Below are 26,908 nucleotides of genomic sequence, written 5' to 3'. Positions count from 1 at the left end.
TTTTGATGTCTTCACTATTATTCTACAATGTAGAAAATAGTACAAATAAAGAAAAACCCTTGAATGAGTAGGTGTGTCCAAACTTTTGACTGGTGTGGTTTTTCTCCACTTCAATAAAACACATTAATATCAAAACACTTACACTTAAATATAAAATAAATGTTGATTTGTTTAACACTTTTTTTGGTTACTACATGTTTCCATGTGTTATTTCATAGTTTTGATGTTTTCACTATTATTCTACAATGTAGAAAATAGTAAAATAAAGACTTTTGACTGCTACTATATATATATATATATATGATTCTTTACAAACACTGAGTGTACAAAACATTAAGAACACCTTCTTAATATTGAGTTGCAATTCCTGACATTTAATCCAAGTAAAAATTCCCTGTCTTAGGTCAGTTAGGATCACCACTTTATTTTAAGAATGTGAAATGTCAGAAAAATAGTAGAGAATTATTTATTTCAGCTTTTATTTCTTTCATCACATTCCCAGTGGGTCAAAAGTTTACATACACTCAGTTAGTATTTGGTAGCATTGCCTTTAAATTGTTTATCTTGGGTCAAACATTTTGGGTAGCCTTCCACAATAAGTTGGGTTCATTTTGGCCCATTCCTCCTGACAGAGCTGGTGTAACGGAGACAGGTTTGTAGGCCTCCTTGCTCGCACATGGTTTTTCAGTTCTGCCCACAAATTTTCTATGGGATTGAAGTCAGGGCTTTGTGGTGGCCACTCCAATATCTTGACTTTGTTGTCCTTAAGCCATTTTGCCACAACTTTGGAAGTATGCTTGGGGTCATTGTGCATTTGGAAGACCCATTTGCGACCAACCTTTAACTTCCTGACTGACGTCCTGAGATGTTGTTTCAATGTCTGCATCCACATAATTTTCCTATCTCATGATGCCATCTATTTTGTGAAGTGCACCAGTCCCTCCTGCATGCAGCAAAGCACCCCCAGAACATGATGCTGCCACCCCCATACTTCACAGTTGGGGTATTGTTCTTCAGCTTGCAAGCCTCCCCCTTTTCCTCCAAACATAACGATGGTCATTATGGCCAAACAGTTCTATTTTTGTTTCATCAGACAAGAGGACATTTCTCCCAAAAGTACAATCTTTGTCCCCAGGTGCAGTTGCAAATCGTAGTCTGGCTTTTTATGGCGGTTTTGGAGCAGTGGCTTCTTCCGGCCTTTCAGGTTATGTCGATATAGAACTCGTTTAACTGTGGATATAAATACTTTTGTACCTATTTCCTCCAGCATCTTCACAAAGTCCTTTGCTGTTGTTCTGGGATTGATTTGCACTTTTCCCATCAAAGTACGTTCATCTCTGGGAGACAGAACGCGTCGCTTCCTGAGCGGTATGAGGGCTGCGTGGTCCCATGGTGTTTATACTTGCGTACTATTGTTTGTACAGATGAACGTGGTAGCTTCAGGCGTTTGGAAATTGCACCCAAGGATGAACCAGAGTTGTGGAGGTCTCCAATTCTTTTCCTGAGGTCTTGGCTGATTTTATTTTCCCATGAGGTCAAGCAAAGAAGCACTTAGTTTGAAGGTAAGGCCTTGAAATACATCTACAGGTACACCTCCAGTTGACTCAAATTATGTCAATTAGCCTATCAGAAGCTTCTAAAGCCATATCATTTTCTGGAATTTTCCAAGCTGTTCAAAGGCACAGTCAACTTAGTGCATGTAAACTTCTGACCCACTGGAATTATGATACAGTGAATTAAGTGAAATAATCTGTCTGTAAACAATTGTTGGAAAATGACTTGTCATGCACAAAGTAATGTCCTAACCGACTTGCCAAAACTATAGTTTGTTAACAAGACATTTGTGGAGTAGTTGAAAACGAGTTTTAATGACTCCAACCTAAAAGTACTTCCGACTTCAACTATCTATTTATATATAAATAAAAATCAATGTCTTGGATATATAAAGAGACATGTGACAAAGAAGCCCAAACCCAACAAACTGTTTATTTGGAAGAGTCAGATAAAACAGGCAATATGAAGAAATATTCCATGAAGATTATTTTCAAAAGGCTTTCTTTTTCTTAAATTCAGAGGATGCAAAAAAGAGAATAGTAACGATATAGGCCTAACAATTATTATAAGGTCACTGTAATCGAGGGTAGCTCTTGCAGAGTTCATGGTCCCTAATGTCCCCCCAACCGCCGTTCTTTACGTGGGGCGCCACCCCCCCTGCCCCGTTAGCCGGAAGTCTCTTAGTAATCAGCAGGTTCTTGGGGAACAGCTGATTGCTGCTGCTCTGTAGAATGGTATCTATCTTGGTCTTTTGGCTGGACGGCATGCACACAGACTTCTTGTGGTGCATCCCGCAGTCCCCGGCATGGAAGACGCGGGGTGCCTCGCTCACCATGACCTTCCAGTAGGAGGGCAGGCAGGTTACGGTCAGGTGCTGCAGGGACCAGTCCCAGTTGTAGTCGTCATAGGTGCAGAAGGCGTCGGTGCATTGAATGAGTTTCTGGTAGGTCTCCCTGCTCAGAGCCATGCCCATGTTGTGCTCGGTGGACTTCCAGGCTTTCACCTCCACCTTGTTGGCTTTACTGGGGTAGCTGATGTGGCCGTAGCTCCCCAGAGATAGGATGTCACAATCAGGGCAATTCTCCCTCTTCAGGATCGACATCAGCTTGAGGAAGTGGAGGAAGTCAGGGGAGAGGAAGTGGTCCTCCTCGATGAGAAGCACCAGACCCCGGTGGTCCTTCAGGGCCCGGACCCTGTCCCACACAAAGTGCAGCTTCCACCACCAGTGGTGCTTGGTCTGGGAGAACTTGGCCTCGCGGTAGTGGCCAAACGAGTCGGGGTACTCTGCGTTGATGCAGCCCAGCTTTAAGGCATCTATCTTGGAAATGTCTCTAGGGCAGTCCCTGGGGTCGTGGCCTGGGAACTCCTGGGGGTACAGTTGGATGCTGAAGGGAAAGAAGATCTGGAGAACCTGGCAGAAGTCCACTGAGGCCACCACCTGGTTGATCTCGGGGGACCAGAAGTCGTGGCTGAAGATAAGCAGGATGCTCTCCACACCCCTGGCCTTTCTCAGACTCTCCACCAGCAGCCTCAGGTAGTCAGGTCTGTTGTGCACCTGGACCACCACCACCAGATCGTCCTTCTTCCTCGCTGCCCTGAACTGCTCCTCATGTCTCACTGTCTGGTCAAAGTTGAGCTGGAACACAATTCCACGGTAGACCTGGGTGGTGTTGTCCACCTCTGGTTTTACCACCTCCTCTTTCTCCAGGTGCTTTTCAGGCTGGTTCTTCGGGTGTGTCTCGTTGACAGGTGCGATGGGTGGTAGGTTAGGTATCCGGCTGACTGCAGGTGTGGCCTGCGGCTGTGGCTGCACCTGGCTACTGCTGCTTCTCCTCGCCCCCTCAGCCTCTTTCAGGACCACCACCCCACTGCTCTTCTTCTGCTTCCCACTCGTCCAGAAGGCGAGGCCACACACCAACACCACCAGCGTCAGTATCACCACCTGGAGATAAAATACAAATCATATCCTGTGCCCAGTTTTGGACTCAATCCTGCCTAATTTTACTAATGTTGTCATTGGCATTGTTATTTATATGATCTTTTTTGAAATACAGATACGATACAGTAAGATTATGTAACAGAGTTCATATGAGTTTACAGGAGTTAATAGGTTATTCAATCATTCAATTGACCCAGTGGGTCCGGCTTCTTCAACTGAACTAAATATGTCACAATATATGACATTTTATTGTCTATGACTGTCCTCAAATACATTTGATTTGTTTGTGCCATTTAAAACATGCCCAGTACAGAAACATGCAGCACATACACATGACTTGGGACTCGTCGTGTATTGTACCTTCCTCTTGTAGACTCGGAATCTCATGACAGGCAGTCACCCCCCTTGGGAAGGGAGAGGAGTTGATTGTTGAGAAACTGAAAAAAGGCAGGTTTGCAATTTATAATGGCACTGCTGTGCTTGGGGGAGGCAGGCAGGAAGGGAGTCAGGCAGGGAGTCTTGATAGAAAACAGTTAAAAATTCTGTTGGTTGCTAACACTTGTTGCTAGCACACATTTTTAGAATGTAGACATGTATCTTTGTGGAATATAAGTGATGCCATGTGAGATTCCCATAAGGCATGTTGGTCTCAGAGGCTGCAGTGTAGAGTTGTGCATGGAACCCACTGGAAAACAAAATAAGAGAAATAAGAGAAATTTTTACCATTTCTTATTGTCTTTACTAAACATGGCTACTTTATTAAATGCAACCCACCTACATACCATAAATAATAAAACAATGGCTGTTATCGGGGTCCATATACAATTTTCCAGTAAAATAAAACAGAACTTATTTTTTAATAAGAGCGGATACGGTGCACTCGGAAAGTATTCAGACCCCTTGACTTTTTCCACATTTTGTTACGTTACAGCCTTATTCTAAAATGTATTAAATAGTTTTTGTTCCCCCTCAATCTGTAAACACCCCATAATGACAAAGCAAAAACAGGTTAGACATTTTTGCAAATGTATAAAAAAAAAGTCAAAATGGAATTATCACATTTACAGTATTCAGACCCTTTACTCAGTACTTTGTTGAAGCACCATAGGCAGAAATTACAGCCTCGAGTCTTCTTGGGTATGACGCTGCATGCTTGGCACACCTGTATTTGGGGAGTTTCTCCCATTCTTCTCTGCAGATCCTCTCAAGCTCTGTCAGGTTGGATGGGGAGCGTCACCACACCACTATTTTCAGGTCTCCAGAGATGTTCGATTGGGTTTAAGTCCGGGCTCTGGCTGGGCCACTCAAGGACATTCATTGACTTGTCCCGAAGCCACTACTGCGTTGTCTAGGCTGTGTGCTTAGGGTCAATGTCCTGTTGGAAGGTGAACCTTCACCACATTCAGAGAGCTCTGGAGCACGTTTTCATGAAGGATCTCTCTGTACATTGCTGTGTTAATTTTTCCATCGATCCTGACTAGCGGCAAAAAAAACATCCTCACAGCATGATGCTGCCACCACGTTTCACCATAGGTGCCAGGTTCCCTCCAGACGTGGCAGTTGGAATTCTGGCCAAAGAGTTCAATCTTGGTTTCATCAGACAAGAGAATCTTGTTTCTCATGGTCTGAGAGTCTTTAGGTGCCTTTTGGCAAACTCCAAGCAGGGTGTCATGTGTCTTTTACTGAGAAGTGGTTTCCGTCTGGCCAGTAGCACAAAGGTCTGATTGGTGGAGTGCTGCAGAGATGGTTGTCCTTCTGGAAGGCTCTCCCATCTCCACAGATGAACTCCGCAGCCTTGTCAAAGTAACCAGCGCGTTCTTGGTCACCTCCCTGACCAAGGCCCTTCTCCCCCGATTGTTGAGTTTGGCCGGGCTGCCAGCTCTAGGAAGAGTCTTGATTGTTCCAAAATTCCATTTAAGAATGATGGAGGCAACGGTGTTCTTTGGGACCTTTAATCCTGCAGGAATTTTTTGGTACCCTTCCCCAGATCTGTGCCTCGACACAATCCTGTCTCTGCGCTTTACGGACAATTAATTTGACCCCATGGCTTGGTTTTTGCTCTGACATGCACTGTCAACTGTGGGACCTTGTATAGACAAGATTGTGCCCTTCCAAATCATGCCCAATCAATCGAATTTACCACAGGTGGACTCCAATCAAGTTGGAGAAACATCTCAAGATTGATCAATGGAAACCGGATGCACCTGAGCTCAATTTCGAGTATCTAAATACTTATGTAAATAAGGTAATTATGTTTTTTCCCCATATATATATATATATATATATATATATATACACACTAATATTTCTAAAAAACTGTTTTTGCTTTGACATTATAGGGTATTGTGTGTAGATTGATGAGGAAAATGTTTTATTTAATCTATTTTAAAATAAGGCTGTAATGTAACAAAATGTGGAAAAGGGGAAGGGGTCTGAATACTTTCTGAATGCACTGTAAGTGACAACCCATGTAACAAATGCACCACTGCCAATGCCCCATACATTGACAATAACGTTCCTGATAACCAGTAGACTAAATGTCAAACTGTAAGAGACATGATATTCATGTAGGCCTAATACTTTGAAGATAAAGTATCTGCAGCCAGTCATCACGATTTAGATTCTTCATTTAGACACACCAGCCCTCCCATACCAGCCTGTGCTCCACTTTAACAGTCTATGATTAGTTCCCTGTTCTCTTCTCGTCTTTGCAGCGTTTCTTGGTTGAACTAGCTCATCTGTGTCTACTGCCCAGAGGCACTGTCACAATCAATACCACATGTCAAGACATCCACACAATGGAAAGCTAAATAACCTTTGCACTGGATCAGACTCCCTTGCCTAAAACACAACAATGATGTTCAAATAGATTGCAGACATCAGCCTACGGTGTCCTTATGTACTTAACAGTGTACATTATACGCCTGTTCTAACTTTCACTACATGACACGATACACGCACAGTTAACAAGATGTAGAGCTAAGCTAGCCACCGCCTATCATTTCAATCTAGACCGTTTTATATGTTTCTGAACAGTAATGTAATAAACATTTCGGTATAACATGTACTCCTTCCCATGGCACATGTTGGTCAAGAAGGAAATGGGGGTCTCTAGCCAAATCTAGTTCATGTAAGTGAAAGTAGCTTCCTCCTCCCTACACCATCAATCGTCTTGTCAGCGCCTGGAGCGGTGGACACCGACATCAAACCACCAACCCCATTTCGCTCGAGATTCGTGCCGTGTAGGTGTAACGTTACATCATTCACAACTAGTTAGCTAGTTATATTTAGACGCTTAAACGTTGTTTACCGGGTGATGTTATGGTAGCTAATAGCTAGCTAGCAAGCTACATTTGTCTCGTAGAAGTTAGCTGGAACGAGCGTATTATATTTAAAAGCAAGCACTCCGTAGTCGCGCCTCAGTCATTGGCCAAAACAGACTGTCGCAACCACTCTCACAGTGCGAAGAAAATGCGTTTGTATAGTTACCTAAAATATTAGTCGTGCTGTGCAGCTTTCTCTGCCGAAATTAACAGTGCGGTGAATCGAGGTATTCATTCTCCTCCATTCCTTCTCTTCTGCTCCCAATTTCGGAGCAAAATAACACATTAGCCAGCCAGCTAGCTAGCTAGCTTACGTTGGCAAGAAGTACCAAATACGGCACCACTGCCGAGCTTGACTCCCACAATGCATTACTCCATAGGGACTCTCAAGACATAAAACATTAATTGATATATTAGGCTTGTGTGCTACAATGTTGCATTCAACTGAACCATTGAATTGTAGCTTATAACAATGTAACAATATGGAGATTTTCCATGTAGTCGGTATAATATTTATTTAGAATTAGTAGTTTGTTTGTAGATAAACAAAGGCTTCTTCTGATCTGTTTTCTTACCAAAAAAATGATATAGGCCACTATGATAATAATCTAAAACAGTTCGATATTATTGTCGGTATATTACATTATTCTTGATTATATTCTATACAAAAGAGAGGCAAAACGAGTATCACTACTAGGCCATTCAGGCCATTATTGTTTAATATTCAAGAAATCATGAAAAATAAATGATGGTCCAATTGGCATTACTTTACATTTCAAAGTGGGAAAGTATCCAAACAATTTTTACTGAAACACTTCTGTGTTGGTAGTTGTTGTACACCGTATGTTCTGTTGTATTTGTTTTTCTTATTAAATACTAATTGCAGTATGAAACAAATTCAATCTTGCTGATTTTATTATGTACTTTGCTATTGATTCACATACTATTGGTATAATTAGCTTTTTTTTCAATCACTTTGGTGCAATTTTCACAAGTAAGTGGTACATTTTCACAACTCTAAGCACAAAAATCTATACAGTTCATCAAAAATGGCTCATGTTTCAAAACTCTGAGCACATTATCAATTGTTGATAACACCAACTCACTCAATTTGGATACATATTCAATCTAATTATCTGCTTTTCAAATGCAATATTCACTTTACTTTTGATATAATTTTCTTGTCATTTGTAAACAATACAATTAACTATATCACTTAATCAAATTGCTCAAACCAGATAACTAACTACTGAACCAGGAAGTTTGGGGTGGGGCAGGTTGGGGACGGGGAGCAGGTACCTGACTATTGGTGGCTATTCAGCAGGTTGATGGTCTTGGGGTAGAAGCTATCGGCCAGTGTTACAGTTGAGCATACCACCCTCTGTAGCACATTACGGTCTGCGGCATTGGAGTACCAGGCTGTGATGTAGCTCGGCAGAATGCTCTCGATGGTGCTCCTGTAGAACACTGCGAGGGCCCTCGGGGACAAGCTGAATTTCTTCAGCATCCTGAGGTTGAAGAGTCGCTGTCATTACTTATTCACCACGGTGTCCATGTGGTTTGACCATTTTATCTCCTTGGAGATGTGTACTCCGAGGAACTTGAAAAGAATGGGGTCGTGCTCAGCCTGGTTCCTCCGGAAGTCGACAATCAGCTCCTTTCTTTTTCTGATGTTGAGGGTGAGGTTGTTTACCTGGCACTACACCGTCAGAGTTCCTACTTCCTCGTCGTTGTTGGTAATCAGGCCTGTTACTGTCGTGTCCTCAGCAAACTTAACGATGAAGTTGGGACTATGTGAGGCCACGTAGTCATGGGGGTGGTCCGTCAGGAAGTCCAGGACCCAGTTGCATAGGGAGGAGTTCACTCCCAGGGCCGTGAGCTTAGAGTGCAGTGTGGAATGCAATGGTGATTGTGTCGTCCGTGGATTTGTCTGGGTGGGAAGCGAAATGAAGAGGATTGAGTGTGTCAGGGACAGAGGAAGTGAGTGGTCTTTGACTAGCCTCTAAACCCACTGAATTGTGTAGTGTACAATACACTGCTGAAATGACTGGGTTATACACTCACCAATCAGTTTATCAGGTACACCATCCCGTTCACAAAAATAGATCGCTCTTACAGACAGTGAGTCACGTGGCCGTGGCTTGCTATATAAAGCACGCAGGCAGGCATCAAGGCATTCAGTTACTGTTCGTTTGAACATCAGAATGTGCAAAACAAGTGACCTAAGTGACTTTTTGCATGGTATGATCGTTGGTGCCAGGTACGCCGGATCCAGTATCTCAGAAACGGCCGCCCTCTTGGAATTTTCACTCACGACAGTGTCGCCATCGTTTACAGAGAATAGTGCGACAAACAAAAAACATCCAGTCAGCGGCAGTCCTGTGGGCGAAAACAGCTTGTTGATGAGAGAGGTCGAAGGAGAAAGGCAAGAATTTGGTGGCCACAAACAGACAAATAATGGTGCAGTACAATAGTGGTGTGCAGAACGGCATCTCGGAACACACAACTCGTTGATCCTTGTCACAGATGGGCAAATTGCAGCAGACGACCACACCGGTTTCCACTCCTATTGGCTAAAGACAACAAGAAGCAGCTCCAGTGGGCATGCGATCACCAACACTGGAGAGTTGAGGAGTGGAAAACATTTCCTTGAACATGACAGAGAGTTAAGTTTACTTGAGTGGCCTGTGCAGTCCCCAGACCTCAATCCAATAGAGCATCTTTAGGATGCAATGGTACAGGCTGTTCACAGCAGGAATGTACTCCTGTCCAGGGGTGGCAGGGTAGCCTAGTGGTTAGAGCATTGGACTAGTTACCGGAAGGTTGCAAGATCAAATCCCTGAGCTGACAAGGTACACATCTTTTCGTTCTGCCCCTGAACAGGCAGTTAACCCACTGTTCCTAGGCCGTCATTGAAAATAAGAATTTGTTCTAAACAGACTTGCCTAGTTAAATAAAGGTAAAAAAAACATTTTTAAAAATCCGCAGCATGAACTGCAATCCTTATATGAACTGTAACTCAGTACTATCATTGAAATTGTTGCATGTTGCGTTTATATTTTTGTTCAGTATACATCGTAAAAATGTGCCAAAGCGATTGATTTTTTTTAAAAATTAAGAATGTTAATATTGTTCATATCATATTTAAGGAATTTTTTTCATGCATGTTATTTAATGTATGATTGCACCAGGACCCTGCATCAAAACCAGATCATTGGGGCCACTTGGGTATAAGGTCCATTTGAGAGCATTTCGCTACACTGGCATTAACATCTGCTAACCATGTGTATGTGACAAATACATTTGATTTGAAATGGAGAAAGATGGGCAGACTAGTTATGGGTATCTAATATTTCATACATTGCATGTCTCGTTTTGAATGAATGATTTCTGCTTGTGCAAATTGTTTGTTGAGCTCTTCAACTAAATAACTATCCTGATATGGGGGGGGGGGGGGGTGGAACTGAAAACCTGTACCTTCAGAATCTATGTGAGTCCGCAGCCGCACAATGGTCCAGATGGAGCGATTGATGTGTTGCTACTGCATGTTGGTGGCGTCTTCTAGTGGTGTACTACAAGAATTTCACGCAACGCGATGTTTCCCACTATGCTTTGCGGGCGGAAGAAGCCCAGAAGAATGGTTTTATTTACGCATGCGCATCCGTCTTCCTTCCTTTTCGACATTCTACTCGAACGAGACAAGATGGGACATCAGAGCCTCTACTGGAGTCACCCAAGAAAATTCGGTCAGGGATCCCGATCCTGGTCAGTCTTGTTTAAAATATTGTTTAGTATTTGTTATTATTCAGTTTCGAGTACATTTCAGAGTTCGGAAGTTTTTCACGGACCCAAATTTTGAGTGTACATTTCGAACCACATGGAGTCTTCGCTCGACCTAATATGGCGGCTGGTGTAGATTAACCCCCGGCCCTCACATTGTTCTCGCATGTTAAACTCAGCAGTTTGCAATTTCTAGTAATATGTTTCTAATAAACATGTATTTCCAGCCATCAATATACCACTCAATCTGAACGTTGCCACTTTATCCATTGCTACAACTTTGCGGCCTAAATAATTAGCTACTACTTAGTAGCTACAGTACAGGATCTTGTTAAATTGCCTTGAAGCTAACAATGGCTATGTGGAAAATTGATGTCGGCTAACCAGCTATCTGGGTACATTTGAATGCGCTTGAACTTGCTGGACATTTTTATTAAATCATCTTCGCCGTGTTTCTCTCTAATACGTGCATTTGTTTTTCAGCCGGGTATGCTCGAACAGACACGGTCTGATCCGTAAATACGGGCTCAACATGTGCCGCCAGTGCTTCAGGCAGTACGCTAATGACATCGGCTTTGTCAAGGCAAGTATTTGGTTTGCTCTGTACTCTTGCAAATGTAACTTAGTCACCGTTGGCTATTAGTTGACATTACCGATGGCATACGCTAATATAAGGGGTGAAACGCATTCTTCATCTGGACGATGTATTATACAGGGTTGAGGCTACAATGTTCATGGTTTTCCACAATTACAATTCTTGACAAATTGATTCCTTCTTATTCTGTATTATATTAACCCTGATGCTTTATGTACACAGCTGGACTAACTGCATTGGATGCTGAAGGTTCCCCACTGGATGCGAAACCAACATGGGATGTTGCATTATTCCAAATAAATGTTTTAGTCCAACATAGTTGTCTTGTTTTTTTTGTTGGTCTGCATTGTCTTAACTCGTTCCACTGATATCATAGTGTCTGCAGGTTTTCACTCCACCCTTGTATTTGATTGAATTACGGTCACTAATTAGTAAGGACCTCACCTGGTTGTCTAGGTCTTATTGGAAAGGGAAAAACTAAACCCGCTGACACTCAGCCTTCTAGTGAGTTAGCTGGTGACTCAGGATAAACTGGTTGAATTACGTCACATGTGTTTACTTATAAGTGTGGCCTATTCACTTGTCATGTACAATCTATAGTGTAATTTTTTGCCACCTGTGAGTTTCCAAGGTTGAAACTAATTCAATGTTTTGTTGGAAATTTTAGTGATTCGTTGTTGGTATTGTGGTAGAGCTTTGAACCTCTTTCTGGATAACATTGAGGGATGCTGCAAGTAATCACTGTACCATTACTTGAGGTATAAATAACTCATTTGATTTCTTATGTAAAGGTCCATGGCTGTTAACACAGGCAGCCCAATTTTGACCCCACCCCCAACTAATTGGTATTCAGCAATTGCACATCTTTTTTCTGATCTGATCAAAATACCAATTAAAGGAGAATTTATCTTCCTGTGTAAACGAGGCATACTTTACCAATTTTTAACATGCTTCAGCCAATCCTGGTTTAGGAAGAGCACTGTTAGTGCAGACAATCCTTTCAATTTGCAATTGATCCAGATCAGTAGCAAATTACATGCATGATGCTCACTCACATTGAATTGTGTCCTATCCCCTGAAGTTTGCTATAAAAGGGAATGAGCAAGTGCACACTGAAGAAAGAATTGGGACGTGGGAAGGTTTCTTTCCAACCAGGTGGGCACAGACGTCTCTGTAGTTTGTGATAAACAATGAGATTCAAAGTAACTAGGTTTTTTTGAAGACTAGGTGTAACAAGATGTGGTGAAATTAACTCATCTGATCACCTTTGCATTTGACATGTTTATAATACTGCCTCTTAAAATGTACAGTCACTTCTAATGTAATATTTGAGGTATCTGAGACAGGCCTATACTGAACAAGAATGTGAACGCTACAATTTCTAACATTTCACTGAGTTCACATAAGGACATCAGTCCATTGAAATAAATTAACCCTGAATCTATGAATCTCACACGACTAGGCTATAGACCCACCCAATCAGACTGAGTTTTCCCTGACAAAATGGCGTTATTATAAATGTAAGTACTCATTGGACGCAGTTTATTGTAGAGGCAGGAACATTCAATTCTCTGGCAACAGCTTTGGTGAACATTCCTGCAGTCAGCACGTCAATTGCAAGCTTCTTCAAAACTTGTGGCATTGTGTTGTGACTGCACATTTTAAGTGGCCTTTTATTGTCCCCAGTGCAAGGTGCACCTGTGTAATGATCATGCTGTTTAATCAGCTTTGTGATGCAATATGTTTCAGGTGGATGGATTATCTTAGCAAAGGAGGAATTCTCATTAACGGATGTAATCAAATTTGTGCAATCAAGCTTTTTTTGCCTATGGAAAATGTGTTTCGGCTCATGAAACATGGGACCAACACTTTACATAATGTGTTTATATTTTTGTTCAGCGTACTCGTCGATGTCTACAAATCAGTCTGTGTTGGTGATTTTTCTTTTGCCACTAGATGGCACAGACACTATTTTTAAATGTATCCTAACAATGTATTGTTGTGGAGGTGCTCAGGGGCCCCCTCTCAGTTCAAAGGACCTTATTGGCATGGGAAACATATTATTAACAAGAGTGAAATAAACATGAAATGAACAGTAAACATAACACTCAAAAGTTTCAAAGTAATAGTGACATTTCAAATGATATTATGGCTATGTACAGTGTTGTAATTGTGCAAATAGTTGAAGTACAAAAGGGAAAATAAAGATCAATATGCAACCTGGTCTCAGAGCATTTCTTATTATTTTGTATGTAAATCTGAGGCACTCCATTTAGTATGTTACCTTGCATATGGTATGTATTAAATTGTGGATGTCTGTCACCCATTTATTATGATCTGTTCCAAATTACAATTCATACTATGTTATGAATTTGCAAAACATACAATTTGGAATATGATATTTTACTAATTCTAGCTAGGTTTCTAAAGTTAGCTAGCTGGCTAACCTTAGTTAAGCTAGTGGTTAAGTTTAGGAGATGTGTTAGCTAATATGGTAAGTAGTTGAAAAGTTGTCCTTAATGAGATTTGAACTCTCAACCTTTGGGTTGCTAGATGTTTGTGTTATACGTCCACCCCTACCAACAACCCTACTTTAGTTTTTGCCTGAAGTAACCATCTGTTTAATGTAACCATACCAAACATAACGTATACTCATTCGATTATTTTGGTTTACATTTGCTATCTTATGTCTAGTCTATGAGACCAGGCTGAAATATGGGTTGTATTTACAATGGTGTTTGTTCTTCACTGGTTGCTCTTTTCTTGTGGCAACAGGTCACAACTCTTGCTGCTGTTATGGCACACTGGTATTTCACCTAATAGATTTAGGAGTTTATCAAAATTCGATTTGTTTTCAAATTAGTTTGGGGTCTTTGTAATCTGAGGGAAATATGTCTAATATGGTCATAAATTTGCCTTAAGGTTAAGAAGTGCAGCTGTTTCCACCTCATTTTGTGGGCAGTGTGTGCACATAGCCTGTCTTCTCTTGAGAGCCAGGTCTGCCTATGGCATCTCTACATAGTCAAAAGTTTCCTTAATTTTGGGTCAGTTGCAGTGGTCAGGTATTCCGCTACCATGTACTCTCTGTTAGAGTACACAGTACTCTCTGTTTTTGGTTCTTTCCAGTGTTTCAAGTAATTATATTTCTGTTTTGTCATAATTTGGTTAACGTCCTAGGGCTCTGTTGGGTTGTTTGTGTTTCTGAACAGAGCGCCAGGGCCAGCTTACTCTTCTCTAGGTTAAGCTCTGTAGGTGATGGAATGTTATGGAAGGTTTGGGAATCGCCTCCTTTCAGGTGGTTGTAAAATTTAACGTCTCCTTTCTGGATTTTGATAATTAGCGGGTATTGTCCTATATACATGTATTATTTGGTGTTTTACGTTGTATGCGGAGGATGTTTTTTTGCAGAATTATGCATGCTAATTGATCAATGCAATTTTTGTACTCTATTTTGGAAGCATAAAAACAAATTTATTTAAAGTGTACAGTAGTTTTTGACAAGTATTCTATTCCAGACACATTAATGCATACTTTTCAATTATGTTATGTGAACGGAACACACACATATCTATATCTGCAGTACAAGTCAAAGGTTTGGACACAGCTACTCATTCCAGAGTTTTTCTTTATTTTTTAAACTATTTTCTACATTGTAGAATAATAATGATGGCATCAAAACTATTAAATAGCACATATGGAATCATGTAGTAACCCAATATATACACATATATGTATACACATATATATACATACATATACATGTGTTTATATATATATGTATATATATATATAAACCTATTCCGTAATTATTATTATTTTTTGTTCTAAAGCTCTGTGAGAACTAATCACTGATCGCAGTTCTTATTTATGCTTTTCCTTAGCTCCCTGACTGTCAGTCTGTCACAGTCTCCCCAATATTAGGTTTCCATCTGAATAAATGCCAGGGCTAATAGAAAAAGAGTACAAATTAAAAACCATCAACTAGTCAAAAGAGTGATTATTTCATGTTGGTTAAAAGTGGTTAAATGTTGGTTAAAAGTGCAGATCTACAGGTAAAGAAAATCAGAATACAGTCAATACTCAAGTTACATTACATTAGTAGTGGCCACTTCACTTGCGTATGATATTTCTTATTACATATTAATCTGTGCTTTACCGTGTCTGCCTGTCGAATGAAGTCTTCCATTTAGTTCTATTTGGAGTGCCTCTAGTCTAGACTCGAGAGGACAGTATTCCAGTTGCTTGAGGGGCTCCGTCAAGCCATTTTATTCCCCAATGAGAGATCCCAAGGGAAATGTCTCACACTAAGGCTAATTTCTCATTCCACCATAGACTCAATCAACGGGCAATGCAGCGTGTTTACTGTGTGTAGACATATTCCATCTCAAGATACCTCTCACTGGCACAGTCTGTCTATTCAGTGAATCTATTGCTGTTCTTGTTGATCATCCCAATTTATGATCTAACTCAGTAAATCATCCATAGTGTTACTCTACCACTGTGACTCTATCCTTCTTGAAATATGCTACTTTCAGGACAGTGTGTGCTACTCCTGCTGTCTCGGGGGAGAACGACTGCCCTTCTCATTGAAGCCACAGGAGTTCAAGGCCGACCACGGTATTGCAGGTATTGTTAACAGAAAATAGGATCCTCCATTATAATTAATGGCAAAATGGCAATCTTTGTGATTAATCTCTGTGTAAAAAAAGTGGAATAAATGATACCAATAATTGCTTATAATTCAACAAATTGAGTAACTCAGCACTTGCAATGCTGAGTTACTCAATGCGAAGTGGTAAAACTGTCACTTCCTGGAGTAGCTTAAACTGTGCATGTTATGTCTCCATGAGACGCCATCTTAACCGACTTAGTTTGGCTTCAATGCGATAGTGACTCTTCACATAGGAATGAATGGTGGCATGTGCTCGATGGCTTTGTCCGTTCAAATATACAGTCAGTTCTGCCTTTCCTGCTGCAACCATGATTATTTTCAGCCTGGTCTCATAGACTAGATGTAACATAGTTAATGTATATTGCATTTGGAAAGTTTTCAGACCCCTCACCAATCTACACACAATGCCCCATAATGACAAAGCAAAAATAGTTTGTTTTATATTTTGGCAAATGTATATATATATATATATATATATATATATATATATATATATATATATATATATATATATATATATATATATATATATATATATATATATATATATATATATATATATATATATATATATATATATATATAAATAAAAAGTGAAATATCACATTTCATTAAAAGTATTCAGCCCCTTTACTCAGTACTTTGTTGAAGCACAGTTGGCAGATTGCAGCCTCGAGTCTTCTTGAGTAGGACACTACAAGCTTGCCACAGTGGTATTTTGGGAGTTGTCCCATTCTTCTCTGCAGATCGTCTCAATCTCTGTCAGGTTGGTTGGGGAGCGTCGCTGCACAGCTATTTTCAGGTCTCTCCAGAGATGTTCGGTCGGGTTCAAGTCCGGGCTCTGGCTGTGCCACACAAGGACATTCAGAGACTTGTCCTGAAGCCACTCCTGCATTGTCTTGGCTGTGTGCTTATGGTCATTGTCCGGTTGGAAGGTGAACCTTAGCCCCAGTCGGAGGTTCTGAGTGCTCTAGAGCAGGTTACTCTGTACTTTGCTCCATTCATCTTTCCCTCAATTCTCCCAGTCCCTGCCTCTGAAAAACTTCCCCACAGCATGATGCTGCCACCACCGTGCTTCACTGTAGGGATGGTGCCAGGTTTCCTCCAGACATGACACTTGTCATTCAGGCCAAAGAGTTCAACCTGGTTTCATCAGACCAGAGAATCTTGTTTCTCATGGTCTGAGAGTCCTTTAGGTGTCTTTTGGCAAACTCCAAGCAGGCTGTCATGTGCCTTTTACTGAGAAGTGGCTTCCACCTGGCCATTCTACCATAAAGGCCTGATTGGTGGAGTTCTGCAGAGATGGTTGTCCTTCTGGAAGGTTATTCCATCTCCACAGAGGAATTCTGGAGCTCTGTCAGAGTGACCATCAGGTTCTTGGTCATCTCCCTGACCAAGGACCTTCTCCTCTGATTGCTGAGTTTGGCTGAGTGGCCCGCTCTAGGAAGAGTCTTGGTGGTTCCAAACTTCTTCCATTTAAGAATGATGGAGGCCACTGTGTTCTTGGGGACCTTCAATACTGCAGAAATGTTTTAGTACCCTTTTAAGGATCTGTGCCTCGACATAATCCTGTCTCAAAGCTCTATGGACAATTCCTTTGACCGCATGGCTTAATTTTTGGGACCTTATATAGGCCTTTCCAAATAATTTCCAGTCAATTGAATTTACCACAGGTGGACTCCAATCAAGTTGTTAAAACGTCTCAAGGATGATTAATAGAAACCGGATGCACTTGAGCGCAATTATGAGTCTCATAGCAAAGGTTCTGAATACGTATATAATAAGGTTTTTGTGTTTTTATTATTTTTTAATACATTTACAAAAACATCAAAAAACCTGTTTCGCATTATCATTGTGGGGTATTGTGTGTAGATTCATGAGGAAGTAATTGTAACTTAATCCATTTTAGAATTAGGCTGTAAGGTAACAAAATGTGGAAAATGGGAAGGGGTCTGAATACTTTCCGAATGCACTGTAAATCCAGAACACTCAAATTAGCATGAGATGTTACGTTTGGTGTGGGCACATAAGATAGAAGGTTACCGAAGGCAACAACAAAAAGGAGGGTGGTTGGTTGGGCATATAACATCATGTACAATTTTAGCTTTTTAGCAACTTTGCTTCTACTTACTACTTTTTAGCTACTTTGAAATGACATGGCATGTTAGCTAACCCTATCCCTAACCATAACCTTAATTCCTTTTGGCTAACCCTTCCCCTAACACTAACCTTAACCCTTTAACCCAACTCCTTACCTTAACCCTAACCTTAATCCTTAACCCCTAGAGCAAGCTAATGTTAGCCACTTAGCCACCTAGCTAACATCAGCCACAACAAATTGGAATTTGTAACATATTGTACTTGTTGTAAATTTGTAACATATTGTACGAATTGTAATTCGTAACATATTGTATGAATTGCAATTCGTAACATATCAATCGAAATGGATGTCGGACATCCACAAATTACTACATACTGTTATAAAATTTGTTGTTTTTTTGCGTTGTTTTTTAAACTTATTTTGTGCATAATGTTGCTGCTACCTTCTCTTATGACCGAAAATAACTTCTGGACATCAGAACAACGATTACTCACCACGAACTGGTAGAAGCTTTTTCCTTTAACAAGTCTGACGAGTCTGACGTGAAGGTTATAATGCTTTCCCGGGAACAGGCCCGTCATGTGCGTGAAGAGAAGACAGAGAAAAAGGGGGCGGAGGTCGGGCTGCCTTCTGTGAATTGGTAGACGAGTGAGTAAACCCCCACTGCCATCCATTATATGTTAAATGTGCAACCAGTGGGGGAAAAAACTAGACCATCTTCACTCCACACACAGAGACACTTACAAAGCTCTCACTTGCCCTCCATTTGGTAAATCTGACCATAATTCTGTCCTTCTGATTCCTGCTTACAAGCAAAAATAAAAGCAGGAAGCACCAGTGACTCGGTCTATGAGAAAGTGGTCAGATGAAGCAGATGCTAAGCTACAGGACTGTTTTGCTAGCACAGACTGTCATTGAGGAGTACACCACATCAGTCAGTGGCATCATCAATAAGTGCATCAATGAAGTTGTCCCCAAAGTTACTCTACGTACATACCCCAACCAGATGCCATGGATTACAGGCAACATCCACACTGAGCTAAAGGGTAGAGGTGCCGCTTTCAAGGAGCTGGACTCTAACCCGGATGCTTATATGAAATCCCGCTATGCCCTCCGACGAACCATCAAAAAGGCAAAGTGTCAATACAGGACGCTGCCCTTTCCCACCTGGACAAAAGGAACAAATATGTGAGAATGCTATTCATTGAATTCAGCTCAGCACCATAGTGCCCATTCAGCTCAACACCATAGTGCCCACAAAGCTCATCACTAATCTAAGAACCCTGGGAATAAAAACATCTCCCTCTGCAACTGGATCCTGGACTTCCTGATGGGCCGCCCCCAGGTGGTAAGAGTAGGTAACAACACACCCGCCATGCTGATCCTCAACATGGGGGCACCTCAGGGGTGCGTGTTCAGTCCCCTCCTGTACTCTGTGTTCACTCATGACTGCACGGCCAGGCATGACTCCAACACCATCATTAAGTTTTAGATGACACAACAGTGTCATAGCCTGATCACCGACAACGACGAGACAGCTGGTATAGAGGAGGTCAGAGACCTGGCTGTGTGGTGCCAGGACAACAACCTGTCCCTTAACATGATCAAGACAAAGGAGATGATTGTGGACAACAGGAAAAGTAGGACCAAGCACGTCCCCATTCTCATCGATGGGGCTGTAGTGGAGCAGGTTGAGAGCTTCAAGTTCATTGGTGTCCACATCACCAACAAACTAACATGGTCCAAGCACGCCAAGACAGTTGTGAAAAGGGCACGACAAAATCTATTCCCCCTTAGGAGACTGAAAAGATTTGGCAATGGTCCTCAGATCCTCAAAAGGTTCGACAGCTGCACCATCAAGAGCATCCTGGTTGTATCAACGGCCTGGTGTGGCAACTGCTCAGCCTCTGACCGTAAGACACTACAGGGGGTGGTGCATACGGCCCAGTACATCACTGGGGCCAAGCTTCCTGCCATCCAGGACCTCTATACCAGGCAGTGTCAGAGGAAGTCCCTAAAGATTGTCAAAGGCGGCAAGGTAGCCTAGTGGTTAGAGCGTTGGACTCGTAACCGAAAGGTTGTGAGTTCAAACCCCCGAGCTGACAAGGTACAAATCTGTCGTTCTGCCCCTGAACAGGCAGTTAACCCACTGTTCCCAAGCCGTCATTGAAAATAAGAATTTGTTCTTAACTGACTTGCCTGGTTAAATAAAGGTAAAATTAAAAAAATTAAAATGAAAAGACTCCAACCACCCTAGTCATAGACTGTTCTATCTGCTACTGCACAGCAAGCGGTACTGGAGTGCCAATTCTCAGTCCAAGAGGCTTCTAAATACAGCTACTACCCCCAAGCCATGAGACTCTTGAACATCTAATCAAATGACTACCCAGACTATTTGCTTTGCTCCCCCCTGCCTTTTATACTGCTGCTACTCTGTCATTATTATGCATAATCACTTTAATAACTCTACATACATGTACACATTACCTCAATTACCTTGACTAACCGGTGCCCCCGCACATTGACTCTGTACCGGTACCCCCTGTTTATATAGCCTCGCTTTTGTTATTTTACTGCTCTTTAATTATTTTTTACTTTTATTTCTTATTCTTATATTTTTTTTAGGTATTTTGTATTTGTTGTTATTTTTTAACTCCATTATTGGTTTGGTGTAAGGGATTTCACTGTAAGGTGTAAGGGATTTCACTGTAAGGTGTAAGGGATTTCACTGTAAGGTGTAAGGGATTTCACTATAAGGTGTAAGGGATTTCACTGTAAGGTGTAAAGGATTTCACTGTAAGGTGTTTTATTCGGCGCATGTGACAAACAACATTTGATTTGATTTGATTTCTCATTCAAATGCTGCATGCAATACAACGAGGGGGCAGTGGTGCACCACAGCTGAAACCCAACAATTCAAGACAATAGGCTTGGAACATTCAAAGAGTGACTCGATGGGGGGCCTGCCCAGCTCCTTGGGGAGAGGCTCTCTTCCCATTGTTAAGAAATACATGCAAATGCCGACTGATAAGAGTCAGCCTTTATAAGGCTGCCATCTTGGGCATAGCTAATTGAATGCTGCACGCCATGTGAACTGCCGCACAGAGAGGGAGCAGATGGGTGAGACCGCAGGGAAGGGGGCAAATTGGGGGGGAAGGGGGCAGCAAAAACCAAACAACGAGGACGGGATGAGTCAAAGGGTGGACATGATGTAATGATGTAATGTATCTATCACTGATCTGTGTAAGGTGCGTGTCTTATCTGATTCCACTGTGAAGTACGTGTGCACGCCTGTGTGTGTGTGTGCATGCATATACACTGAGTATACCAGACCTTATGAACACCTTCCTTATATTCAGTTGCCCCCCCCCCCTTTTCCCTCAGAACAGCCTCAATTTGTCGGGGAATGGACTCTACAAGATGACGAAAGCGTTCCACAGGGATGCTGGCCCATGTTGACTCCAATGCTTTCCACAGTTGGGTCAAGTTGACTGGATGTCCTTTGGGTGGTGGACCATTCTTGGTACACACAGGAAACTGTAGAGTGTGAAAAACTTCCGTTCTTCTACACTGATTGAAGTGGATTTAATAAGTGACATCAACAAGCGATCATAGCTTTAACCTGGATTCAGCTGGTCAGTCTATGTCATGGAAAGAGCAGGTGTGTGTGAGAGAATGTATAGTCAAAGCAGCATAAGCTGTGGTTAATAATGAATTAGACAAAGCACAAGAAGAGACACAGAGAGGACTAATGAATTAGACTAAGCATAGGAGAGGACAGAGAGAGGACTAATGAATTAGAGTAGTCAAGAAGAGATAGAGAGGACTAATGAATTAGACTAAGCATAGGGGAGGACACAGAGAGGATGAATTAATTAGAGTAGTCAAGAAGAGACAGAGAGGACTAATGAATTAGACTAAGCATAGGAGAGGACACAGAGAGGACTAATGAATTAGAGTAGTCAAGAACAGACAGAGGACTAATGAATTAGACTGCAAGACAGGAATGTTGGTGTTCTGCCATGGCCAGTGAAGAGCCTGGATCTGAACCCCATTGAGCACGTCTGGGACCTGTTGGATCGGAGGGTGAGGGCTGTGGGCCATTCCCCCCAGAAATGTCTGGGAACTTGCAGGTGCCTTGGTGGAAGAGTGGGGTTACATCTCACAGCAAGAACTGGCACATCTGGTGCAGTCCATGAGGAGGAGATGCACTGGAGTACTTAATGCAGCTGGTGGCCACACAAGATACTGACTGTTACTTTTGATTTTGACCCCCCCCCCTCCCTTTGTTCAGGGACACATTATTCCATTTCTGTGGAACTTGTTCAGTTTATGTCTCAGTTGTTGAATCTTGTTGTGTTCATACAAATATTTACACATGTTGAGTTTTCTGAAAATAAACACAGTTGATAGTGAGAGGGTGTTTCTTTTTTTGCTGAGTTTATAAACCTGGTCATACATTCTTCAGTTTGATGTAGAAAGGGGTCAGGGGTATTTGCTATTGAGAATTTCTCTACAGGAGTTCGCTGGTTAGATGAAAAGGGAGAGAGACTTGTTCTCTGAATGTGCTACATAACCTCACTCTTAAACCCTCACACCCAGCAAAATGACATTTTAGTAGACGTCTTATCCAGAGCGACTTACAGGATCAATTAGGGTTAAGTGCCTTGCTCAATGGCACAATGATAGCCTTTTCACCAAGACGGCTCTGGGATTCAAACCGGCAACCTTTCTGTTACTGTTCCAACGCTACCAGGCTACTCGTAAATGGAATAGATCAAGAAGTGACATTTAACAATATGCACAGGAATGGTGTCACAGCACACAGTCCCCTCTCAGTCTGATCATTGTCCCTAGGCTGCCTGGGAGCATGTGGTACTCTGCCAGCTCTCTCTCTCTCTCTCTCTCTCTCTCTCTCTCTCTCTCTCTCTCTCTCTCTCTCTCTCTCATTTATTTCTGTGTTCCTGGCCATGGATGAATAATCATACCATATACCTTAATGGATTGGCCACAGCCGTCATCCAGCTAGAGCTGTTTCTGCTTCTGGCCAGATGATGTGTGTGAAGCATGTCGATGTCCTACGTGTTCAGCTAAATGTCATGTTCCACATGAGACTAACCTGTAGCCACATATATACCTCCTTGTCAGTGAATCCCTCTCGAATATTTTTGAATATATGCATTGTAACCTGACTATTAGCTATCGTTAGGTCTACTACCAGAGCTGTCTTACATAATAGAGGACTATACCCGCCAATAACCATATAGTGGGAATTCGATTTTCCTCTTGTGAAATTCTCCTGACATTGTTTTTGATCTTAACCTTTTGAACCTCTGTGACATTAAAGATTGAACATGGTTAACATGTAAGTTTTTACATTAAACCTGTGGACTGTAATGGCCCAGCTTTGATTCACATGATAATTGCTATGGCTGAATTACTGGAAACATCGCGTTAGACATGATGGACATTCAAGGTTTCTGCCGCCCACACATTTACAGTGTTGAATATTTCCCTCTGTCTGCGGTATATAGTGATATGTCTGTGACTGTCAGCGGACATTTATGGCCTTCATTTTCTCCATTCACGTGTCAATGCTAGCAGTTCTATTAAAGGGGCATCCGGGATTCAAACAACACAAAAATGCCACCCCAAAATTTTTTTTGCTAAAGAGCTGAGTGATGGGGCTGGAGAAATGTAACAACTCTCAAATTCATAGATGGAGCTATGGATGCAAGGACTGACTATACAAGAGATCAAAATCATAGTTTTAATCATGTTTTGAAGCTATACATTGTTTACAATTATTTGGTTTACAAACAATTGGCTAAAGCAAGCATATAGTTGGGGTTCTGATGAGTAAGACAGTTCAACTAAGCTTGTTAGACATTTATGTCATATTCTTTGAGAATCAATGGCTATTTAATTAATTTAAAAGTAAAAAAATTCAGGGTAGAAAATTAGCTGTCATGCATGTTGACGGTTCTAAAGTGGCTGCCAGACTGGTTTCCGTGACAACATCTCTGCCATTGAGAGTCCGGAGATTATTCCTGAGGGAAAGGCATAAGGAGGCGTTGTTCTCTTGTCTAAATTTCAACCTTCAATTTTGAAGAGGGGGAAATTAGTTTAGGGCTGACTCATAGATGCTGTATGGAGAATAGAAGGATATTAAAACACAAGGGACACGAGCAGTACTTTCTCTCTACAATCAGAGTGGTGCTTCAACCAGTGACCTCAGTGACAATTACTCCTACTACTGCCACCACTATTATTTCTACTACCATTAATGTATCCACAACTATTACGACTACCACTGCCACTATAACTGCAAAGGATTCAGAGATTCTACCCTTTTTAGAATACTCACATGGAAGACTGCAGTGACAGCTTTGTGATTCCAGGGAAGAAGAGGCCAGGATCCTTTCTCAGGAAATGTAGATTATATCAGAATAGACGCATGCTGAAAAACAGTGGGACGACACTTTGAACACATGTCACTTTCAGAAGCGTTCTCCTTCCTGTTTCTCTCGGTCAGAACCTGTGAATATCACATCCGAACGCCTGTCTAGAGTCTAGAGTCTCATTTATCACTCCAGTGCTAATCTGCAAAATTGTAATTATTCGCCTACCTCCTCATGCCTTTTGCACACAATGTATATAGACTCCCCTTTTTTGTACTGTGTTATTGACTTGTTAATTGTTTACTCCATGTGTAACTCTGTGTTGTCTGTTCACACTGCTAAGCTTTATCTTGGCCAGGTCGCAGTTGCAAATGAGAACTTGTTCTCAACTAGCCTACCTGGTTAAATAAAGGTGAAATAAAAAAAATAAAAAAATAGAGATGAGATTTAAAGATGAATAGTGTATGAGTCACTCACTTTACCCTTGACCTATGGCTGAATAATTTGGTGACTTGCGTGGTTACTCACCACCACTCACCGTTTGTATTTGAAATGCAGGTCAGCCAGCCGCCGATCACCATGGAAATGCCTTCCCTCTTGCACACACTCACGATGCCCCACCATGGTGACCTGTCGCTGCTTGTTGGTGGAGGATGTTTTATGAAGCAGGAGCCCAAACTCAAGGACATCTGGATCAAGAGCTTCTTAAGCTGCATTTCTGAAATAGCTTTGCCTCACTGAAGAGATCTATTCCAGTGTTGTTATTTCAATGGGGACTGACACGAGCCTCTTGTAAAAACGACAGCCATTGAATTGCTATGGTTATGTAAGTTGGTCATTTTCTTCATGTGTTTTTTCATGTCTTGCCATAGCTAGATAGCCTATGCATTTTAATACCTATGAGGAATCATTTGAAGCTCTCTTACATAGCTAGTCGCCACCCGCCCCTGTGGGGTAAGCAAAGAGATTCATGCCTGCAGCGTCGACAGACAGGTGTGAGATTAAGACACATTGCAGCAGAGCAGTCAGAGAGACCCTGGCTAGGTAGTTGTTCTTGTGGTGGTGTTGTGATATGTGAGGCTCCCAGTAGATTTGCTGTGCCTCTGACATCCACCTCCACCTCTGCCTATCAGATCTTTGCATCTCTCCCTGATACAGAGAGAGAAAGACCCTCTCTCCTCTCTCTGTCATGATTGATTTCAGTGTGTTGACCTGCTGGAGGCTCCAATACCAGTAAACCAGTTATCAGTTATCATACCAGTTATCAAATCAAATTTTATTTGTCACATGCGCTGAATACAACAGGTGTAGGTAGACCTTACAGTGAAATGCTTACTTTCAAACTCTTAACCAACAATGCAGTTTTATGAAAATCCCTAAAAAATTAAGAACTTTTGCACTACACGGTCAGGTCTCTGACCTCCTCCCTATAGGCTGTCTCATCATTGTCGGTGATCAGGCCTACCACTGTTGTGTCATCAGCAAACTTAATGATGGTGTTGGAGTCGTGCCTGGCCGTGCAGTCATAAGTGAACCCGGAGTACAGGAGGGGCCCCTGTTTTGAGGATCAGCATGGCGGATGTGTTGTTACCTAACCTTACCACCTGGGGGCGCCCCGTCAGGAAGTCCAGGATCCAGTTGCAGAGGGAGGTTTATAGTTCCAGGGTCCTTAGCTTATTGATGAGCTTTGAGGGCACTATGGTGTTGAACGCTGAACTGTTGTCAATGAATAGCATTCTCACATAGGTGTTACTTTTGTCCAGGTGAGAAAGGGCAGAGTGGAGTGTAATAGAGATTGTATCATCGGTGTTTCTGTTGGTGCGGTATGCAAATTGGATTGGGTCCAGGGCTTCTGGGATAATGGTGTTGATGTGAGTCATGACCAGCCTTTTAAGCATTTCATGGCTACAGACGTAAGTGCTACGGGTCGGTACTCATTTAGGCAGGTTACCTTAGTGTTCTTGGGCACAGGGACAATGGTGGTCTGCTTGAAACACGTTGGTATTACAGACTCAGACAGGGAGAGGTTGAAAATGTCAGTAAAGACACTTGCCAGTTGGTCAGCGAATGCTCGGAGTACACGTCCTGGTAATCCGTCTGGCCCAGCGGCCTTGTGAATGTTGACCTGTTTAAAGGTCTTAGTCACATTGGTTGCTGAGAGCGTGATCACACAGTCGTCCGCAACAGCTGGTGCTCTCATGCATGTTTCAGTGTTATTTGCCTCGAAGCGAGCATAGAAGTTATTTAGCTTGTCTGGTAGGCTCATGTCACTGGGCAGCTCTCGGCTGTGCTTCCCTTTGTAGTCTTTAATAGTTTGCAAGCACTGCCACATCCGACGAGCGTCGGAGCCAGTGAGGTACGATTCAATCTTAGTCCTGTATTGACGCTTTGCCTGTTTGATAGTTGTTCAGAGGGCATAGCGGGATTTCTTATAAGCGTCCGGGTTAGAGTCCCGCTCCTTGACAGCGGCAGCTCTACCCTTTAGCTCAGTGCAAATGTTGCCTGTAATCCATGGCTTCTGGTTGGGGTATGTACTGTGGGGG

The 26,908-nt window shown here is 42.0% G+C and overlaps 2 protein-coding genes and 1 long non-coding RNA gene across 6 annotated transcripts; 1 reads left to right on the top strand and 2 right to left on the bottom strand.

Moving 5' to 3' along the window:
• Positions 1–1,966: 1,966 nt before the first annotated feature.
• On the bottom strand, positions 1,967–7,178 carry LOC135557825 (alpha-1,6-mannosyl-glycoprotein 2-beta-N-acetylglucosaminyltransferase-like). Of its 3 annotated transcripts, none has more exons than XM_064991463.1 (3): positions 6,983–7,178; positions 3,824–4,178; positions 1,967–3,496 (listed from the first exon to the last, which is right to left on the bottom strand). In XM_064991463.1, the coding sequence occupies exons 2-3, from the start codon at positions 3,878–3,880 to the stop codon at positions 2,126–2,128; spliced, it is 1,428 nt and encodes a 475-aa protein (XP_064847535.1). In that variant the 5' UTR covers positions 3,881–4,178; positions 6,983–7,178; the 3' UTR covers positions 1,967–2,125. The 3 variants fall into 3 exon arrangements, with proteins under 3 accessions (XP_064847535.1, XP_064847537.1, XP_064847536.1); XM_064991465.1 differs by having other exon boundaries at positions 3,854–4,178; XM_064991464.1 differs by having other exon boundaries at positions 3,824–3,930.
• Positions 7,179–10,469: 3,291 nt separating this feature from the next.
• On the top strand, positions 10,470–11,505 carry LOC135557824 (small ribosomal subunit protein uS14-like). Its single transcript, XM_064991462.1, has 3 exons — positions 10,470–10,581; positions 11,080–11,179; positions 11,414–11,505. Exons 1-3 carry the CDS (start codon positions 10,520–10,522, stop codon positions 11,420–11,422), a joined length of 171 nt encoding a protein of 56 aa, XP_064847534.1. The 5' UTR covers positions 10,470–10,519; the 3' UTR covers positions 11,423–11,505.
• Positions 11,506–23,737: 12,232 nt separating this feature from the next.
• LOC135557227 (uncharacterized) lies at positions 23,738–24,738 on the bottom strand. 2 transcript variants are annotated; one of them, XR_010458196.1, is made up of 3 exons: positions 24,594–24,738; positions 24,332–24,424; positions 23,738–24,062 (listed from the first exon to the last, which is right to left on the bottom strand). It is a non-coding gene; the product is annotated as an uncharacterized LOC135557227 (long non-coding RNA). The 2 variants fall into 2 exon arrangements; XR_010458197.1 differs by having other exon boundaries at positions 23,738–24,014.
• Positions 24,739–26,908: the final 2,170 nt, after the last annotated feature.

The sequence above is a fragment of the Oncorhynchus masou genome, chromosome 16 (genome assembly GCF_036934945.1).
Source record: "Oncorhynchus masou masou isolate Uvic2021 chromosome 16, UVic_Omas_1.1, whole genome shotgun sequence".
NCBI classification, from domain to species: domain Eukaryota; kingdom Metazoa; phylum Chordata; class Actinopteri; order Salmoniformes; family Salmonidae; genus Oncorhynchus; species Oncorhynchus masou.
Note: the sequence above shows the minus strand (reverse complement) of the source record. Positions and strands in the feature narration are given on the sequence as shown.